The sequence below is a fragment of the Salmo trutta genome, chromosome 14, assembly GCF_901001165.1.
Source record: "Salmo trutta chromosome 14, fSalTru1.1, whole genome shotgun sequence".
In the NCBI taxonomy this organism is placed as follows: Eukaryota; Metazoa; Chordata; class Actinopteri; order Salmoniformes; family Salmonidae; genus Salmo; species Salmo trutta.
The window spans coordinates 11,684,997-11,702,800 of NC_042970.1; the positions used below are offsets into that span (position 1 = coordinate 11,684,997).

The 17,804-nt window shown below is 48.0% G+C and overlaps 1 protein-coding gene across 5 annotated transcripts in view; it reads right to left on the reverse strand.

Moving 5' to 3' along the window:
- Positions 1-4,757: 4,757 nt before the first annotated feature.
- Positions 4,758-17,804, reverse strand: part of LOC115207393 (protein kinase C and casein kinase substrate in neurons protein 1) — a 34,868-nt gene continuing 21,821 nt past the window's right edge. For 3 of the 5 annotated variants that reach the window (XM_029774434.1, XM_029774433.1, XM_029774435.1), the window contains 9 exons: positions 15,770-15,899; positions 14,772-14,928; positions 13,378-13,613; positions 13,053-13,208; positions 10,216-10,391; positions 9,974-10,094; positions 9,659-9,807; positions 8,360-8,568; positions 7,371-7,480 (listed from right to left, as the gene is read on the reverse strand). In XM_029774434.1, coding sequence (XP_029630294.1) covers positions 7,371-7,480; positions 8,360-8,568; positions 9,659-9,807; positions 9,974-10,094; positions 10,216-10,391; positions 13,053-13,208; positions 13,378-13,613; positions 14,772-14,928; positions 15,770-15,829 — 1,374 coding nt within the window. In that variant the 5' untranslated portion in view covers positions 15,830-15,899. Of the gene's footprint in view, positions 7,481-7,955; positions 8,016-8,359; positions 8,569-9,658; positions 9,808-9,973; positions 10,095-10,215; positions 10,392-13,052; positions 13,209-13,377; positions 13,614-14,771; positions 14,929-15,769; positions 15,900-17,804 lie in introns of those variants that run through there. The other 2 variants (XM_029774438.1, XM_029774436.1) reach the window with 2 other exon arrangements.

Below are 17,804 nucleotides of genomic sequence, written 5' to 3' on the forward strand. Positions count from 1 at the left end.
CGGAATGTAAGGTTGGTTCCTAGACATTTTGGTGTATAGTATTTTGCTGCATTATGATGGGTTGATGCTAATTGGGATGTGCTTTGGTTGGTATTCACTGCCTAATCTTATAAGTGTTCGGTATAGTGCCTTAGAGACTTATCAGTGACTTTTGTTGTCCGGTGGTGTCATCAAACCTGGAAAAGTATGCCAGTAGGCCTAATACTAGTGTTGTTAAGCTAACTGGTATGATTATTTTGTTTGGGAGAAAATGTGGAGTTAGTGTTTTGATCAACTCTGTTGGTGCTTTGTTTGCATCTTTTGTTACAGCTTTGTTGAGTTGCGGTGTTTGGTAGCACCAGGGTTGGTGGCCATTGTTTATGTTCTGTTTGGTAGGCCCAGGGTTGGTGGCCTTTGATTATGTGCTGTTTGGAAGGCCCAGGGTTGGTGTCCTTTGTTAATGTTTGTTTGGTAGGCCCAGTGTTTTTTGTCTTTGTTTGTTTGTTTGGTAGGCCCAGGGTTGGTTGTCTTTGTTTATGCTTGTTTGGTGAACTTGCCACTGCGGTGGATTGTGTCCTGCATTGGAGAGAGGAACATTGGTTCGTTTTCAGCCCCATGCCCAGGCTGGAAACTCTTGCTCTACTTGCTGTTGGGACATTGGTCCGAGGAGGTGAGTACAATCTGCTGTGTACCACAGTGGGAAATGTGGGTAGGGAAGTGCCATTTGCTACCCGGAGCTATACCCTTTCTTTTCCCCTGTTAGGCTTAGCGACATTTTCCACTTTGGAATATGTTGGGCATGGTTATTTTGTTTGTTATTTTTGTGTGGTGTCCATGGGTGGAGCAGTTGTCTCGGGGGGAATCCGCCAGCGTGCAGGGGGGGTTTTCCATGCCAGCGGGCTACAGTGCGTAATTACCCACTGTGAATCCACACGAAGACTAGGGTTGAGCTATGGTAGGATTTGGGAAAGCTTTTAATTTATCTAATCTCTCTCCTGTGGTGCCCAGTGTGATTGGCGTTTCTCTTGCTGTGATCCGGTCTGGTGTGCTCAGCAGAGGGGAAGAGATTTTGTCTTAGCAGTTACTTCTGACTATGACGTCTAATGTAGACGAGTTCATTCGCGTTCCATCAGAGGAACTGTTAGAATGATGTACTAAAAACAGATGTTGAAGATCGCTGAACAATACCAGGTTGAAATTAGTGATAAACTTCAAAAATTATGTTAGGTTGATATTGAAGGCCAATCTGATGGAGTGGTATACTCGTAGTTACCACTGGGGCAGCCTCTGCCGAGGACTCGCCACCCCCCAGCCATCTCCCGGTTTCGCTACAAAGGCCGCTCTGTCTGTTAGCCCTAGTAGTCTTTCTTTTGAACAGCACCAAGAACTGTTTCTGTTACAGCTACAGTATGATTTTGTTAACCTAGAACATGATTGCGTTAAGCTAGAGCATGATCGTGTTCAGCATGAAAAGGAATTGGAATTTAATCAGGATTTGGAGCGCAGTAAAATCATGCTGTAACAAGAGTGGCTGGAACTAGTTTGGCATGGAAAGCTCTCGGGGGAGAGTTTGCTTAGGGAAGGTGACCTGATTCACCTAGGGGTAGCTCCTCTGTCGGTCGTGCCCCGGACACATTTGATATTGTTGGAAACTTACGGCTGGTGGTGGGGATGGGGGGGGGGTGACGAGTTGGGAGGGTCGTCAGTGAAATGGGACATACCCGAGCCTAGGTGTGTCCCATTTCGCTGACGACCCTCACAGCTCCACCCACCGACATCCTATTAAGGAAAACAAGAGCAGAGAGAAAGAATTTGGCAGACAGAGTGGGAGGGTCATCACAAGTTCAATCTTGGTTTCATCAAACCAGAGAATCTTGTTTCTCATGGTCAGAGACTTTTATGTGCCTTTTGGCAAACTCCAAGCGGGCTGTCATGTGCCTTTTACTGAGGAGTGGCTTCTGTCTGGCCACTACCATAAAGGCCTGATTGGTGGAGCACTGCAGAGAAGGTTCTCCCATCTCCACAGAGGAACTCTGGAACTCTGTCAGAGTGACCATCGGGATCTTGGTCCCCTGATTGCCAAGTTTGTCCGGGCGGCCAGCTCTAGGAAGAGTCTTGGTGGTTTAAAACTTCTTCCATTTAAGAATGATGGAGGCTGCTGTGTTCTTGGGGACCTTCAATGCTGCAGATTTATTTTGCACCTGAGCTCAATTTTGAGTATCATAGCAAAGGGTCTGAATACTTATGTAAATAAGGTATTTCTGTTTTTATAAATGAGCTAATTTCTAAAAACATGTTTTCACTTTGTCATTATGGGGTATTGTGTGTAGATTGATGTGGATTTTTATTTATTTAATACATTTCAAATATGGCTGTAAGTAACAAAACGTGGAAAAAGTCAAGGAGTCTGAATACTTTCCCGAATGTACTGTAAACACTCTAAATAGGTCAGGAGCCAGACAGGGGACCTAGGAATGAACGAAAATGAATTATTTAGGCTACATTATTTCAATTGTTTCAAGGCTATAGCCTACAAAGAAATGCATTTTGATGTATTTGCAAGTGCGACACAATAGGCTGGTATGGACATAAAGCGTGGAGCATTTAGACAACATTTCGTTCTGTTAAATCATTGTAGTCCATAAATTGTGCATTTAGGCTGTAACTTACTTAGAATGAAATACAAAGTAAATGAAACATGCCTTTAAATGAATTTATAGAAACAGTTTAGCCAGTCTGTGGCTTGAAGCTCATGCGATGGTGCCTGGAGAGCAGGCCAGCAGCGGAGAATATTCCCTAAACACTTGCAGAGCCACTGGGGATGCTAAACACCCTTTTGGCCACTCTTGCCAGGCTTGGTAAAGATGCAGAGTTAAAAAATAAATAATCTATAGGTAAGCCTAAAGGTTTTTAGGCAAAATAACCCAATCAAAATGGAAAGGTCCTTGAATGTGGGACAATTATGGCCTGTTGTATAGATAATAGATCAAAAATGAACGAAACGTTTAAGAGAAAATAATTGTTTGTTTATAAATACTTTGCTACAATGAAACACTTAGTTATCTACCCACCTCGTTCCTTTCTTTTAGCATGTGCACGTAGTTGTAAGGCTCTGGGTGTAGTGGGTGTGAAGTCAGGCACAGGAAGCAGAGAGTACCGGGTAGTGCTTTAATAGGCACACAAAACAAATGCCCCAAACACTGGGGACTGAAACAGTCCGGAGAAAAGCCCACGACCGAACACACAAAAAACTCACGCGTGCATAGTAGCCACACACAAACAATCCCGCACACAGAGCAGGCGGGCCTACTGGCTACAATAACCCAACTAATCAGCAGAACAGGTGAGACCAATAAACAGAAAGGGGAAAGGAATCAGTGGCAGCTAGTAGGCCGGTGACGACGACCGCCGAGCACCACCCGAGCAGGAAGGGGAGCTACCTTCGGTAGGAATCGTGACAGTAGTACATACACCATCACTATCTTTTCAGATTCCACAATGATTCTTTAGTTGTGGATGTTTCATGTAGCCAGCGTGTAACAACTGCCATATCCCGCGGGTAGAACAATGGCATCCGGTCAATAACCTAACAGTTTAGTACCATACCAGCAAGTGGTATCCAAGCTTTACACATAACAGTGGCCACTACATCACCACACTCCCTCTCTTGCTCTTGGTCCTCATCTTTGTAAGTCACCTTGGTTTGGCACCTGTGCTTTTTATCGTTTATTTTTTTAATGAAAACATTTAGCAAATTCCATGACAGTAGCTAAAGCAAGGGACTATTAGCATCACACTAGTAGACTACAAATGCATGCTGGAGCGGGCATGCCCTGATCTCGTGGAGTGAGCGCTACTGGAGCGAAATTGGAGTGTGCGAGAAGGCCGACGCTCCAGCTTTTGGGAATCTTGCTCCAAGTTCCAATCTTGACAAGCTCCGGTTCCAGGTCCGCACGACTCACATACTCTGGTAGGAGCTGAAGTTTACTGATGACCTCTAGTGGTGAGTTGGGTAACACTTTACTTACTGCCTGCAGGTATAACAATGATTAGACTTGTCATAAGACGTTATAAAGGCTCATATATGCCAATGATAAGCTGTAGAGTGCTATATCTCCAGGCTTTAAGTAAAGTGTTTTAACGTCGGTTCCATATTAAATGGGGTCCTCCACATAGACTAGAGTCCTCAAACTCAACTCAGGACCTGAAGCCAGTTCCACTGCATTTTTTTCATTGTCCCCCTCTAATTAGGGACTGATTTAGACCTGGGATACCAGATGTGTGCAATTAATTATCAGGCAGAACACAAAACCAGCATGCTCCGGACCTAGTAGGGTAGGCGTTGAATACCCCGGGTCTAGAGTATACTTAAATGGACACTACACTCTTAGAAAAAAAATCCTATCTAGAGCCAAAAACGGTTCTTTGACTGTCCCCATAGGATAACCCTTTGAAGAAACTTTTGGTTCCGGGTCGAATATTTTGGGTTTCCATGTAGAACCCTTTCCAAAACAGTTCTAACTGGAACCCAAAAGGGTTCTACATGGAACCAAAAAGGGTTCACCTATGGGGACAACCGCATAACCCTTTTTTCTAAGAGTGTACGTTTACATGTCCACAGAGTGCATATTTTTGGAGCATCACACCAGGGTGCAGATTTACTTTTTTGTTTTACGTTATCCTCTTGGATCCAGCACCGGGGAAACATTTTTTATAGATGTATGCCACCCCTCTATCCACAGAATGCATGTACCTATCATCATCACAATAGTCATATCAATGTTTTGATGAAGCATTTTATTTTGTTGTATGCAGATGAACGGGCACTACAGTTGGTAGAGTAAATAGCTATTATTCTAAACAGACAGACTTCTATTCTAGACCACTAGGGCTTTCCCACATGTCCGACCACTGGTTCCCCTACATACAGTACGCAAAACGAGGTAAAATACAAGGTAAATGCATCGTTAAATATGCATGCTCTCTTTCTCTCCCTGTTAGAGTGTGTGTTGTGAGTATGAGTGGTGGCTCAGATAAAGCATTCACAGAGTTAGCTAGGCTTGTGTTTCAGAGCTTGCGCTGCCACAACACTCATTTTGAGAGCTGATGGTTGAAGTGTTTTATCCCACAATCGGATGTGTGCAGTCCCAAAATTTCCCCCAACAGCCATATATCCCAGATCTCCAGAATAAACTTCTAGCAGCAGAAAATTCAGTTTCCTCATCAATATTTCAGTGGAGGCTCCGCTTTCTGCCTTTTTTTGCAGTGCACTTTGTACTGTAGCTCTTTGTCCCCATGTCAGTAAGAGTACACACCTCTTGTGTTGAGAGAGCAGTCAGGGTATTATAGCCTTCACTACCTCCCAGGGTTGCTAAGGAAACAAACACTACAGCTGTGTCATATAACAGTCACACATATTACAAGTATAATCTCTGCTGAAGATTCTGTTTGATTCACTAGCTCAAAATTCAAGGATTAAGATTTAACAGGATTGTGTGTTGTATAGATTCAAATTCTCCCAATTATTTGGAGATGTTAAAAAACATTGAATATACTGATTTGTCTAAATTTTGCCAGTTAATTGATCAAAATCATTGGCATCAGATTTCATAAGATTATGTTTTGGATTCAACTGACAGGATAAAAACAAACAAAGTTTGGTAAATTTGGTACATTTGTACAGTAAGCTCACAGTAGAATTCAATGCTTATTTATGGTGATCGAGCATGCAATGACTGTTAGATCAGAGATAGCAAGGTGGAGACAGCTGGGACACAGTAAAGGTGACATTCATAAAAAAGACAGGACATAGAAGTCGTATAATAAACTGAAGCCATGGCAACAAAAACAGTTGTTATGGTTACAGTGTTGAGCCAGAGGAGACAGGATCTAGTATCTCCCATGGGGAAGTGGTGCTCTCGTTGGGTTGTTACTGTAAATGTGATCATCCATACAGCAAATTCCCAGAATTCGCTCATATTCCCAAATTTCCTTGTCTCCTTTAATTTGGTCAGCGACAGTCCATTTATGATGACAAGACTATTCCCGTTTCACCATTGATGTAGTAGGGTGGTGTTGGATCAATTTTGTATTTGTGCTGAACCTTTGTGGAGGCCCACGTAGGCTAATTAATGTTTGAACCCTGACCCTTCGAAAAAGCCACTGCTGTAAACATGTAACCAGAAAAAAGGAAGGGGGTGTTGTTCACATGCTCTCACACCTAAACCCAACACATGGTCAGAGGTACTAGAAGTGATGAGTCCAGAAAGCAGTGGGGTCAGGAAATTACAGGCACATGAGGGACATGGTCAGAGGTACTACAAGTACACTCAATGCTGCCTTGGGGAAAGCATGTATTCTATACCAGTGTTTCTCACTCCCAGGATCCATGGTCCGGCAGGCACCGGTCCCTGGGACATTGCTGAGTGGTCCATCAGATGGTTATCTGACTGACACCGATTTCATCTGATCTTGAGAACAGGTTTTCAACATAAACAGTCATCCAAGGAACCATATCTTACCAGTCCCTGGTACAACGGTGGGTAGAGAAACACTGTTGTATACCGTTATACTGAACATGGCTCAACAGTGTAGTACTGCTCTGCTCCGCTCGACAGTGATTTGTCAAGGATCTTGCAGCTAAATGTCATTATTGTGATCCAGTAGGACATGCTGCTGCTGTTGCTCAGGGGGACTTCAGGGGGAAAACACCAAACACTGCATAACACTCAACACAGGAGCAACTCACATAGAAAAGATAGAAAAACAGTGAGAATCTGTTGTACTGTACAGCATATTTAAAACCTTACATGGAATGACAGATGCAAAAAAAAAAACAGGACTGTACAGTTTCGCATAGCATCCAGATTGCAAAAAAAAAAAATGCTAATATTTACAATGCACAGTGCGTAGCTTATTCTGGCTATGCAGGCACCATTGACTATGCCATATCACTAGTGTTACGAGGGAACATACTTACATACTGCCAGGAAAATGTCATCATAACCACAGCACAACATTGGAATAGAACACGGCAGAATATGTTTCCTGCGCTCGTAGGAGTTGTGGTGTTGTTGGTACACACATACTGCCATGGTTTGACTGTGGTAACAATCCCAGTGTTGTAGCTGATATTTGTTGATTATGTTGGTGCTGTGTTTCTCTGATGTGGGTCCTAGGGGAGTGTTTAAATAAAGACTGCTCAGTCAGTGTGTTGGTTGGTCAGGCAGAGAGGGGGAACAGGGAAGCGTTGCTTTGAAGTCTCTGGCAATGTGCAGTATGATTGGACGGTTCAGTCTGGGTGACCCAAGCAACTAGATGGGCTCTACGTAATTAGCAGGATATAAGCCCAACAAAATGGGCTCTACGTAATTAGCAGGATATAAACCCAACTAGATGGGCTCTACGTAATTAGCAGGATATAAACCCAACTTGCCACTGTCCAACAGGCCTTTACACCAGCCCTGCTCATCCTCGTCTTCTAGTTTAGTTAGCTCGTCTCCTGTGAGAAAGGACGGAGCGAGAGATGGAGAGGGAGAGATGGCGCGAGAGAGAGAGGGAGAGCGAGATGGAGAGAGAGGGAGAGTGAGAGGGAGAGAGAGATGGAGAGCAAGAGAGAGTGAGGGAGAGATGGAGAGCGAGGGAGAGATGGAGAGCGAGGGAGAGAGAGAGAGAGAGAGAGCGAGGGAGAGAGAGAGAGCGAGGGAGAGAGAGCGGGAGGGAGAGAGAGAGCGAGAGATGGAGAGAGAGAGAGAGGGAGAGAGAGGGAGCAAGAGATGGAGAGAGAGCGAGAGAGAGGAAGGGAAGGAGAGAGGGAGACATCAGATCGACATACAATTTTGATTGATATTTGATTGAGTTATCAACAAACATGAATTCAATTTGAAATCAACCAAACCTTGAAACTCTGTTGTTGATTTTTGGTTGAAATCTGGGTTAAATTTGAGGTGTGTATGTTAACTTTTTGCAAACTGTACCTCAAACTGATGCCAGTTCATATGCATGCCAGGGCCGTGGGTGTTGCTATTGTTTGTTTTCTTTTTGGGATGAAAAAGGTAATGAGACAAAAAAACTGATTTTTATGTTTGGAAACCTTTTATCCTACTGCGAGTTAGTTAGACGATTGGTTTTAAATCATATATATCAAAACAAATATAATTGAAAAGTTCAGTGCACAATTTAGTGTCTTTCTTGTGGTACCCAATCAACAGATTCCGTTTCTAAAAGGTTCACAAGTAGTATTAGTAGTTGTAGTAGCAGTATTAGTAACGTTATTGTCCCAAATGGGAAATAGATTTTTTGGCATAACATTTTCAAAAGACACATGACAAACACAGAATCACAACCAAATAGAGTTGTTAGTTCTCGTTGGGATGCTCACCTGCTTTAAAGGTGAGTTCGTCCTGTTCCTGCCCGTCGTAGTCGTACAGCGCCCTCACCCGTACGCCCTTCACTGACTCCTCCTCAAAGGGGTTGGCCCCACCCTCATTGGTGTCTGAGCCGGAGTTTGGCGCGGCCTGCTCATCGTCTGACCACTCTGCCGACTGGTCCTGGGAGGAGTAGGCCTGGTTCTTATCAGAGCTGCTCACACTGTGGACAGGAGATGTTTCAACATCATAGACCATCATCATCATCATTGTTCGGTTGCAGAACAGTTTCACCACAAGCTTCCTCCAGTAACTAGGAACACTATCCATCAACATGGTTGTCATGTGACCAGCACAGAGGAGAAATGGCTGAGTGAATTGGAGACAAAAACTGGATGTTTCACTTTTATGAGCTGATCTCTTTATTCATGTCAACCCAGCACGAGAAAACATGCAACAGAATATGCCCCACTTCTCTGTTCTGCTATAATAACATAATAATACTAAAACAACTGGGTGACATCATCTTCTGGCCACTAAACAGCCTTTGTGGAGATATTACCAAACACAACTGTGACATTTCACAACAAGTTATTGGAAAGGGAAAGGGGATACCTGGTCAGTTGAACAACTGAGAGGTGCGGGGGGGCTGCCCTAATGGACATGCTTCGTATTTATGAACTGTTAACTTTATATCAACATCAATCCTTGCTGCCACCTCCGGGACATTAGATAAGATAAACGTTCTAGCCCCCAATACAAGAGGAAATAGTCTTGAGCAAACAACTGATGTCATCTGTATGAAAACAGATATAACATCTCATACACAGAATTCATACATTGCCTATTGCACCTATGGGCTGTTCTGGCTCGGACAAGGCATATTTACTATTTAACCCCTTACACACTACACATCGGACAAGGCTTACTTACTTACTATTGCACAATGCCTATTACACCCCTGGCATCGTAAAAATAGATACATTCTGCTGTTAGTATTGATAAAATATGAAAATGGTCTCTGTGACGACACTCACAGTGACTCTACATGTTAGAAAGGCATGTTTGTTCTACTACAGAAGGTAACCGTGGTGGTGGAGAGACCAACCTGCCCCTGTCTGTGAGGCCAAGCTGCCCCTGTCTGTGAGGCCAAGCTGCCCCTGTCTGTGAGGCCAACCTGCCCCTGTCTGTGAGGCCAACCTGCCCCTGTCTGTGAGGCCAACCTGCCCCTTTCTGTGAGACCAACCTGCCCCTGTCTGAGACCAACCTGCCCCTGTCTGTGAGGCCAACCTGCCCCTGTCTGTGAGACCAACCTGCCCCTGTCTCCAGCCGGTGCTGCCACATGGTCCGGTGCTGCCACATGGTTCGGTGCTGCTGTCATGCTAGTCAGCATTATACCGTCTGCCCCTTTCTTCGACTTCTCTCGTTTGCTGATCATGTGAGTGAGCTCTGGATTGTACTCCTGGAAGGAAGGAAGGAAGACGGGGAGCAAGCCACAGTTACAAGTCAATTCCTAGTTTTTCCCATTCAGTCAATGGAGGAAGTGAATTGAAATGAATTCCATGAGTTGAAAACGATCAATTAAACACATGCATTGTTAGGCTAACTGGGAAGAAGTGGTTGTGTACCTCAAACTGGGGCCAGTTCATGTGCATACCAGGGCCGTGGTTGTTGCTGAACCACTTCAGGTCATCTTGTGCACTGGCAGAGGTGATGGTGCGTTCCAGGTCTCTGTACACTGTGGCGTAACTGAAGATGGATAGAGATAGAGAGAAGTTACACCTCTGTTCTGACACATTCATCTTGACTCAGTGTATCATTATGGTGGTGCCCAGGTGGTGGGCCAAGGTGTGTGTGGGTATGGACCTACCTTTGGTTCTCGGTGAGGTTGAGGTGTCGTTTGATGTCCAACAGCACCTCCCTGAGGAAGCTCAGTCTCTTATCCTCAAACTGCTGACACGTATCAAACACTGTCTCCATGTTCTCCATGTACTGGGGCGTACACTTCCTCAGCTCATCCAGAGCCTTCTCATACTTCTCCTTAGCCTGCATGGTGAAGATCAGACAGAGAGTATGTTAATAACATGTCAGGAATAAACAACCACACAGGCTGTACAGTTCAGAGCTGAGGCGCTGTTGACCCCCGCAAAGCGGGTTCACATTTTTTATGTTTCAGAGCCCTATCAGAATGCGTTTTTATGTTTCAGAGCCCTATCAGAATGCGTTTTAATGTTTCAGAGCCCTTTCAGAATGTTTATTTTAATGTCAACATTTTACACCTTAACAGTGACTTTTATTTTTCTTCTTTCTTACATGTTTTAGCTTCTGCATAGCAAGGTCTTTACCAGCCTGGGGTTACTGAGAAGTGGTGGTGATTGATGTTGACCAAGGATGAATGATAATTAGTGGTCCTCTCAGTAGTTGTAAGACAGTATTATTGACATGTGTGATGGTTTGAGTGGGTCAAGGGGAAGCAAGGCTGTGACATCATCCCAGTGGGCTCAGCAGAGTAAAGTCCACTTTACCAGTGGTTCCCAAACTGTGGGGCGTGCCCCCTGGGTCGGCATGGAGGCCCCCCCCCCCCCCCCCACACACACACTTATGTCAGTCATCAGTCATTGCATACCTTAGAGAGCTATTTACAACTTGTCAGAAATGTCCTGCATAGGAAGAGTAGGGTGAGCTGTGGCGGGTCTGGACAGCAGGGGTCTGGACGGGGTGTGGACAGTAGGGGTGTGGACAGTAGGGGCCTGGACAGTAGGGGCCTGGACAGTAGGGGTCTGGACAGTAGGGGCCTGGACAGTAGGGGCCTGGGCAGTAGGGGCCTGGACAGTAGGGGCCTGGACAGTAGGGGTCTGGACAGTAGGGGTCTGGACAGTAGGGGCCTGGACAGTAGGGGCCTGGACAGTAGGGGCCTGGACAGTAGGGGCCTGGGGAGTAGGGGCCTGGACAGTAGGGGCCTGGACAGTAGGGGTCTGGACAGTAGGGGCCTGGACAGTAGGGGTCTGGACAGTAGGGGTCTGGACGGGGTGTGGACAGTAGGGGTCTGGACAGTAGGGGCCTGGACAGTAGGGGCCTGGACAGTAGGGGCCTGGACAGTAGGGGCCTGGACAGTAAGGGTCTGGACAGTAGGGGCCTGGACAGTAGGGGTCTGGACAGTAGGGGTCTGGACGGGGTGTGGACAGTAGGGGCCTGGACAGTAGGGGCCTGGACAGTAGGGGCCTGGACAGTAGGGGTCTGGACAGTAGGGGCCTGGACAGTAGGGGTCTGGACAGTAGGGGTCTGGACGGGGTGTGGACAGTAGGGGCCTGGACAGTAGGGGCCTGGACAGTAGGGGTCTGGACAGTAGGGGCCTGGACAGTAGGGGCCTGGACAGTAGGGGTCTGGACAGTAGGGGTCTGGACAGTAGGGGCCTGGACAGTAGGGGTCCGGACAGTAGGGGCCTGGACAGTAGGGGTCTGGACAGTAGGGGCCTGGACAGTAGGGGCCTGGACAGTAGGGGCCTGGGGAGTAGGGGCCTGGACAGTAGGGGTCTGGACAGTAGGGGTCTGGACAGTAGGGGCCTGGACAGTAGGGGCCTGGACAGTAGGGGCCTGGGGAGTAGGGGTCTGGACAGTAGGGGTCTGGACAGTAGGGGTCTGGACAGTAGGGGTCTGGACAGTAGGGGCCTGGACAGTAGGGGCCTGGACAGTAGGGGTCTGGACAGTAGGGGCCTGGACAGTAGGGGTCTGGACAGTAGGGGCCTGGACAGTAGGGGTCTGGACAGTAGGGGTCTGGACGGGGTGTGGACAGTAGGGGTCTGGACAGTAGGGGCCTGGACAGTAGGGGCCTGGACAGTAGGGGCCTGGACAGTAGGGGTCTGGACAGTAGGGGCCTGGACAGTAGGGGCCTGGACAGTAGGGGCCTGGACAGTAGGGGTCTGGACAGTAGGGGCCTGGACAGTAGGGGTCCGGACAGTAGGGGCCTGGACAGTAGGGGTCTGGACAGTAGGGGCCTGGGGAGTAGGGGCCTGGGGAGTAGGGGTCTGGACAGTAGGGGTCTGGACAGTAGGGGCCTGGACAGTAGGGGTCTGGACAGTAGGGGTCTGGACAGTAGGGGTCTGGACGGGGTGTGGACAGTAGGGGTCTGGACGGGGTGTGGACAGTAGGGGTCTGGACAGTAGGGGTCTGGACAGTAGGGGCCTGGGGAGTAGGGGCCTGGACAGTAGGGGCCTGGGGAGTAGGGGCCTGGACAGTAGGGGCCTGGGCAGTAGGGGTCTGGACGGGGTCTGGACAGTAGGGGTCTGGACAGTAGGGGCCTGGACAGTAGGGGTCTGGACAGTAGGGGTCTGGACAGTAGGGGTCTGGACGGGGTGTGGACAGTAGGGGCCTGGGGAGTAGGGGTCTGGACAGTAGGGGTCTGGACAGTAGGGGTCTGGACAGTAGGGGTCTGGGGAGCAGGGGTCTGGACAGTAGGGGTCTGGACGGGGTGTGGACAGTAGATGTCTGGACAGTAGGGGTCTGGACAGTAGGGGTCTGGACAGTAGGGGTCTGGACAGTAGGGGCCTGGGGAGTAGGGGTCTGGACAGTAGGGGTCTGGACAGTAGGGGTCTGGGGAGCAGGGGTCTGGACAGTAGGGGTCTGGACAGTAGGGGTCTGGACAGTAGGGGTCTGGACAGTAGGGGTCTGGACAGTAGGGGTCTGGGGAGCAGGGGTCTGGATAGCTCACCTTCTGAGAGTCCTGTTTGCACTTGTCCACCTTGTCCAGGAGCTTCTTCTGCTGGTCAGCTGTGACTGAGGTGTCTGCCTTGCTGTTGGCCTCTCTGCTGGACGCCACCTTCTCCTCCTTACACGCCAGGTGGTACGTCTTCTTGGCAGTCTCAAGCTGAGGAGAGAAGATATGGTATATTTTTGAAGGATATTTACACTTTTGGAGGTATCATTTGAATGCAAACTACTTCAAGGTTATAGCAGAGCGTGGTGCATGTTTTGATTTGGTCCGGATCTCTACGGCAATGCTCAAGTGTACAGTAGTTCAGGTGGTTGCCCCTCACCTCCTTGAGCTTCTTGGCCCATGGTTTCTGGGCCTTCTTGAAGCCCTCCTCTGCCTCTTTGGTTTCCTTGAAGCCTCCCATCATCTGCTTGTGGTAGGAGTCCTTCTGCCAGTTCTTCACCTTCTCAAAGTCATTGTTGAGCAGTCCGTTCTTCACATTCTGGTGCAGCTCACTCACCTTCTCAGCCTCGGTCATCATTGCCACCCAGGCCCTCTCCACACTGCCGTACTGGGGCCCTGAGGGAGAGGGAGAAGAGGTAGGGTTAGAGGGAGAAGGAGGTCAGGGTCAGAGTTAGAGGGAGAAGGAGAAGAGGTAGGGTTAGAGGGAGAAGGAGAAGAAGGTCAGGGTCAGAGTTAGAGGGAGAAGGAGAAGAGGGTCAGGGTTAGAGGGAGAGGGAGAAGAGGGTCAGGGTTAGAGGGAGAGGGAGAAGGAGAAGAGGTAGGGTTAGAGGGAGAAGGAGAAGAGGGTCAGGGTTAGAGGGAGAGGGAGAAGAGGGCCAGGGTTAGAGGGAGAGGGAGAAGGAGAAGAGGGCCAGGGTTAGAGGGAGAAGGAGAAGAGGGTCAGAATTAGAGGGAGAGGGAGAAGGAGACGAGGGTCAGGGTTAGAGGGAGAAGGAGAAGGAGAAGAGGGTCAGGGTTAGAGGGAGAAGAGGGTCAGGGTTAGAGGGAGAGGGAGAAGGAGAAGAGGGTCAGGGTTAGAGGGAGAGGGAGAGGGAGAAGGAGACGAGGGTCAGGGTTAGAGGGAGAGGGAGAAGAGGGTCAGGATTAGAGGGAGAAGAGGGTCAGGGTTAGAGGGAGAGGGAGAAGAAGAAGAGGGTCAGGGTCAGATGGAGAGGGAGAAGAGGGTCAGGGTTAGAGGGAGAGGGAGAAGAGGGTCAGGATTAGAGGGAGAAGAGGGTCAGGGTTAGAGGGAGAAGGAGAAGAGGGTCAGGGTTAGAGGGAGAAGAGGGTCAGGATTAGAGGGAGAAGAGGGTCAGGGTTAGAGGGAGAAGGAGAAGAGGGTCAGGGTTAGAGGGAGAAGAGGGTCAGGGTTAGAGGGAGAAGAGGGTCAGGGTTAGAGGGAGAAGAGGGTCAGGGTTATAGGGAGAAGAGGGTCAGGGTTAGAGGGAGAGGGAGAAGAGGGTCAGGGTCAGAGTTAGAAGGAGAAGATGGTTATAGGGAGAGGGAGAAGAGGGCCAGGGTTATAGGGAGAAGGGGGAGGTTCATTAGCATTTTGAGAAACAGATGGAAGTATTACTCTATGACTCAATGAATATCCTGCACATTGCATTCACTGTACTCCATGACAAAACTAGAAAGGGTTTATTATTTTTTAAAAGCATGCTCCTACAGATGGCAATATAACTCTTCCAATCCACTGTGAGCTGCTGGGTGTCTCCCATTCTCCCCTCGTACCTTTATCCACCAGCTGTCTCCATCTCTTAGACCAGTCGGTCAGCTGCTGGCTGTAGGCCTTCTCGATTTTGGCTCGCTCTTGTATACAGTTCATCAGGTCATTGCAGAGCCGGTGGCCATCATCAATCCGCTTCACAGCACGCTTATAGTTTCCCACCTTTCATAGGTACCAGAATGAGAGGCATTTCAATTACATTCAAAACATTCCACCTTATGAATGTGGCGTTCCACGAACAGTGGTGTCAGTGTCTCCCTACTGAGTGATCATTGTCGTGCCACCTTAAGAACGGTATTGTCAGTGTCTCCCTAATGAGTGATCATTGTCGTGCCACCTTAAGAGGGACTCCCCCCTAGCCTGCAGGACGGGACTTGATGCCTGGGAAGAGCAAGAGTATACGGGATGGTAGGGGCTAGTGGTGCTAAAATAAGAAAAATAACAATAATACATTGAATTTATAACTTGCTTTTCATTGAAAAACTGTCTCAAAGTGCTACAGTGAGGTGCAATAAAATAAATTAAAACAAGAGACATAGACAGAAAAGGACAGAGCTAGACATGGAGACTGACACAAAGTACACAGCTGACAAGGGGAAAGGACAACAAGGAACACAGCTACTCTATATCTAACAGAAAGCCTTCCTAAAGGGTTTAGGCCATTTTTAAAGGAGCCCAGAGTCTGAGGTGCCTTCAGGTGGTCCAGGAGTCAATTACAGAGTCAGAAAGACAGATCCCCCATAGAGCAGAGCTTGGTCCTGGGGGACGTGGAGGAGCAGGCTATCACTCCATCTGAGGCACACACACACAATCCCTCCACATCAGTAGCCCTAGTCAGCGGCCTGTTACGCTGCCAGCTCTGCTGCAAAGCCAAAAGAGGGTGACGCAGTGCCAGCAAAGTGTGGACACCTGGAATTGCTGGTTCAAATCCCAGTTCCACTGAAAGGGATGCATGTCTGACTACATATTAATATATCTCCAAACAGGTATGGTCTGTTCTCACCTCCCAGAAGCTGTCTGTGGCATCCTCCTGGCTGGCCGACTCGTCATAGGCACCTGACATGATCCTAGATTTGGTAGAGAGGACGTGAGGAGGTTTTGGGAGTCTGCAGCAGAGTCTTGGTCTTCAGGCACTGAGGGGAGAAGAAAGAGAATAATTAATAATAGCAATACAATGTGGTCAGTTGCTTTCATCTAAACTACAAAAAATACAGCGAAAGGCCATTTCAGAGATTTGTTGTGGGAATTGAAAACAAACTATTAAAGTTGTCCTTAAGCCGCGTAAACATTAGTTCCCTTTAATTCATAATGCCATCAAATGTCATTCAGCCCAAACAGATGTGAGACAACTGATGATTGAAGAGCAGCAGAAGCTACAGCCCTCCCTACGTTCTGTTCCTGGTACAACAGCCCTCCCTACATTCTGTTCCTGGTTCAGCAGCCCTCCCTCCGTTCTGGTACAACAGCACTCACTCCGTTCTGGTCCTGGTACAACAGTCCTCCCTCTGTTCTGGCCCTGGTTCAGCAGCCCTCCCTCTGTTCTGGTACAACAGCCCTCCCTCTGTTCTGGTACAACAGCCCTCCCTCTGTTCAGGTACAACAGCCCTCCCTCTGTTCAGGTACAACAGCCCTCCCTCTGTTCAGGTACAACAGCCCTCCCTCTGTTCTGGTACAACAGCCCTCCCTCTGTTCAGGTACAACAGCCCTCCCTCCATTCTGGTCGTGGTACAACAGTCCTCCCTCTGTTCTGGTCCTGGTTCAGCAGCCCTCCCTCCATTCTGGTCCAACAGCGCTCTGTTCTGGTCCTGGTACAACAGTCCTCCCTCTGTTCTGGTCCTGGTACAACAGTCCTCCCTCCATTCTGGTCCAACAGCGCTCTGTTCTGGTCCTGGTACAACAGTCCTCCCTCCTGTTCTGGTCCTGGTACAACAGCCCTCCCTCCATTCTGGTCCTGGTACAACAGCCCTCCCTCTATTCCGATCCTGGTTCCGCAGTCCTCCCTCTGTTCTGGTCCTGGTACAACAGTCCTCCCTCCATTCTGGTCCTGGTACAACAGCCCTCCCTCTATTCCGATCCTGGTTCCGCAGTCCTCCCTCTGTTCTGGTCCTGGTACAAAAGCCCTCTGTTCTGGTACTGGTACCCCAAGTTATCGTTACTGATTGTGGATTTATTTCTTGTGTTATTATCTTTCTATATTTGTTCTGTTTTTCTCTCTGCGTTGTTGGAAAGGGCCCCTAAGTAAGGATTTCCCTGTTGTTTACACAGCATGTGAGCTGAGGGCTGTCATTAAAAAACACCTCAGACTCCATGAGGAATGATTTGTCTCAGAACAAAATAACAGTCTATCCATGCTCAAATGTGAACATTATTGTCTCTAATATTAACACAGCGCTGAGTAGAAAGGGTAACATGCTAGTATGGACAATGGTTTCCACTAATGGTGTTGTGGCTAGAGAGACCACCGGCTTGCTGGTTGAGTCCTTAATCAAGGCAAATATCATATTCTGTAATGCCTATGGCAGTAGAGCCTACAACTTCCAGATTGTACTCCAAGAACGACTGGATGTCTCTTTCACATCCGATACAGCAACCCCTCATCAGCCATGCAATCACCTTGATAGCAGTCTGCTACCAACAATAACAATGTATTTTAATTTGTTAAAATGTAACCTTTTATTTAACTACGCAAGTCAGTTAAGAACAAATTGTTATTTACAATAACGGCCTACCCCGGCCAAACCCGGACGATGCTGGGCCAATTGTGCGCCGCCCAATGGGACTCCCAATCACAGCCGGATGGAATGCAGCCTGGATTTGAACCAGGGACTGCAGTGACACCTCTTGCACTGAGATGCAGTGCCTTAGACCGCTGCACCCCTTACGAGTCCAGTAACAATAACACATCTTCACCAAACCAAGACCTGTATGTCGCATTTACAGCAACGACTATTCCCCAGGTCGTTGCTGTAAATGAGAATGTGTTCTCAGTCAACTTACATAAAATAAGGGCAAAATTAAAATACAAATATTTTAAGCCA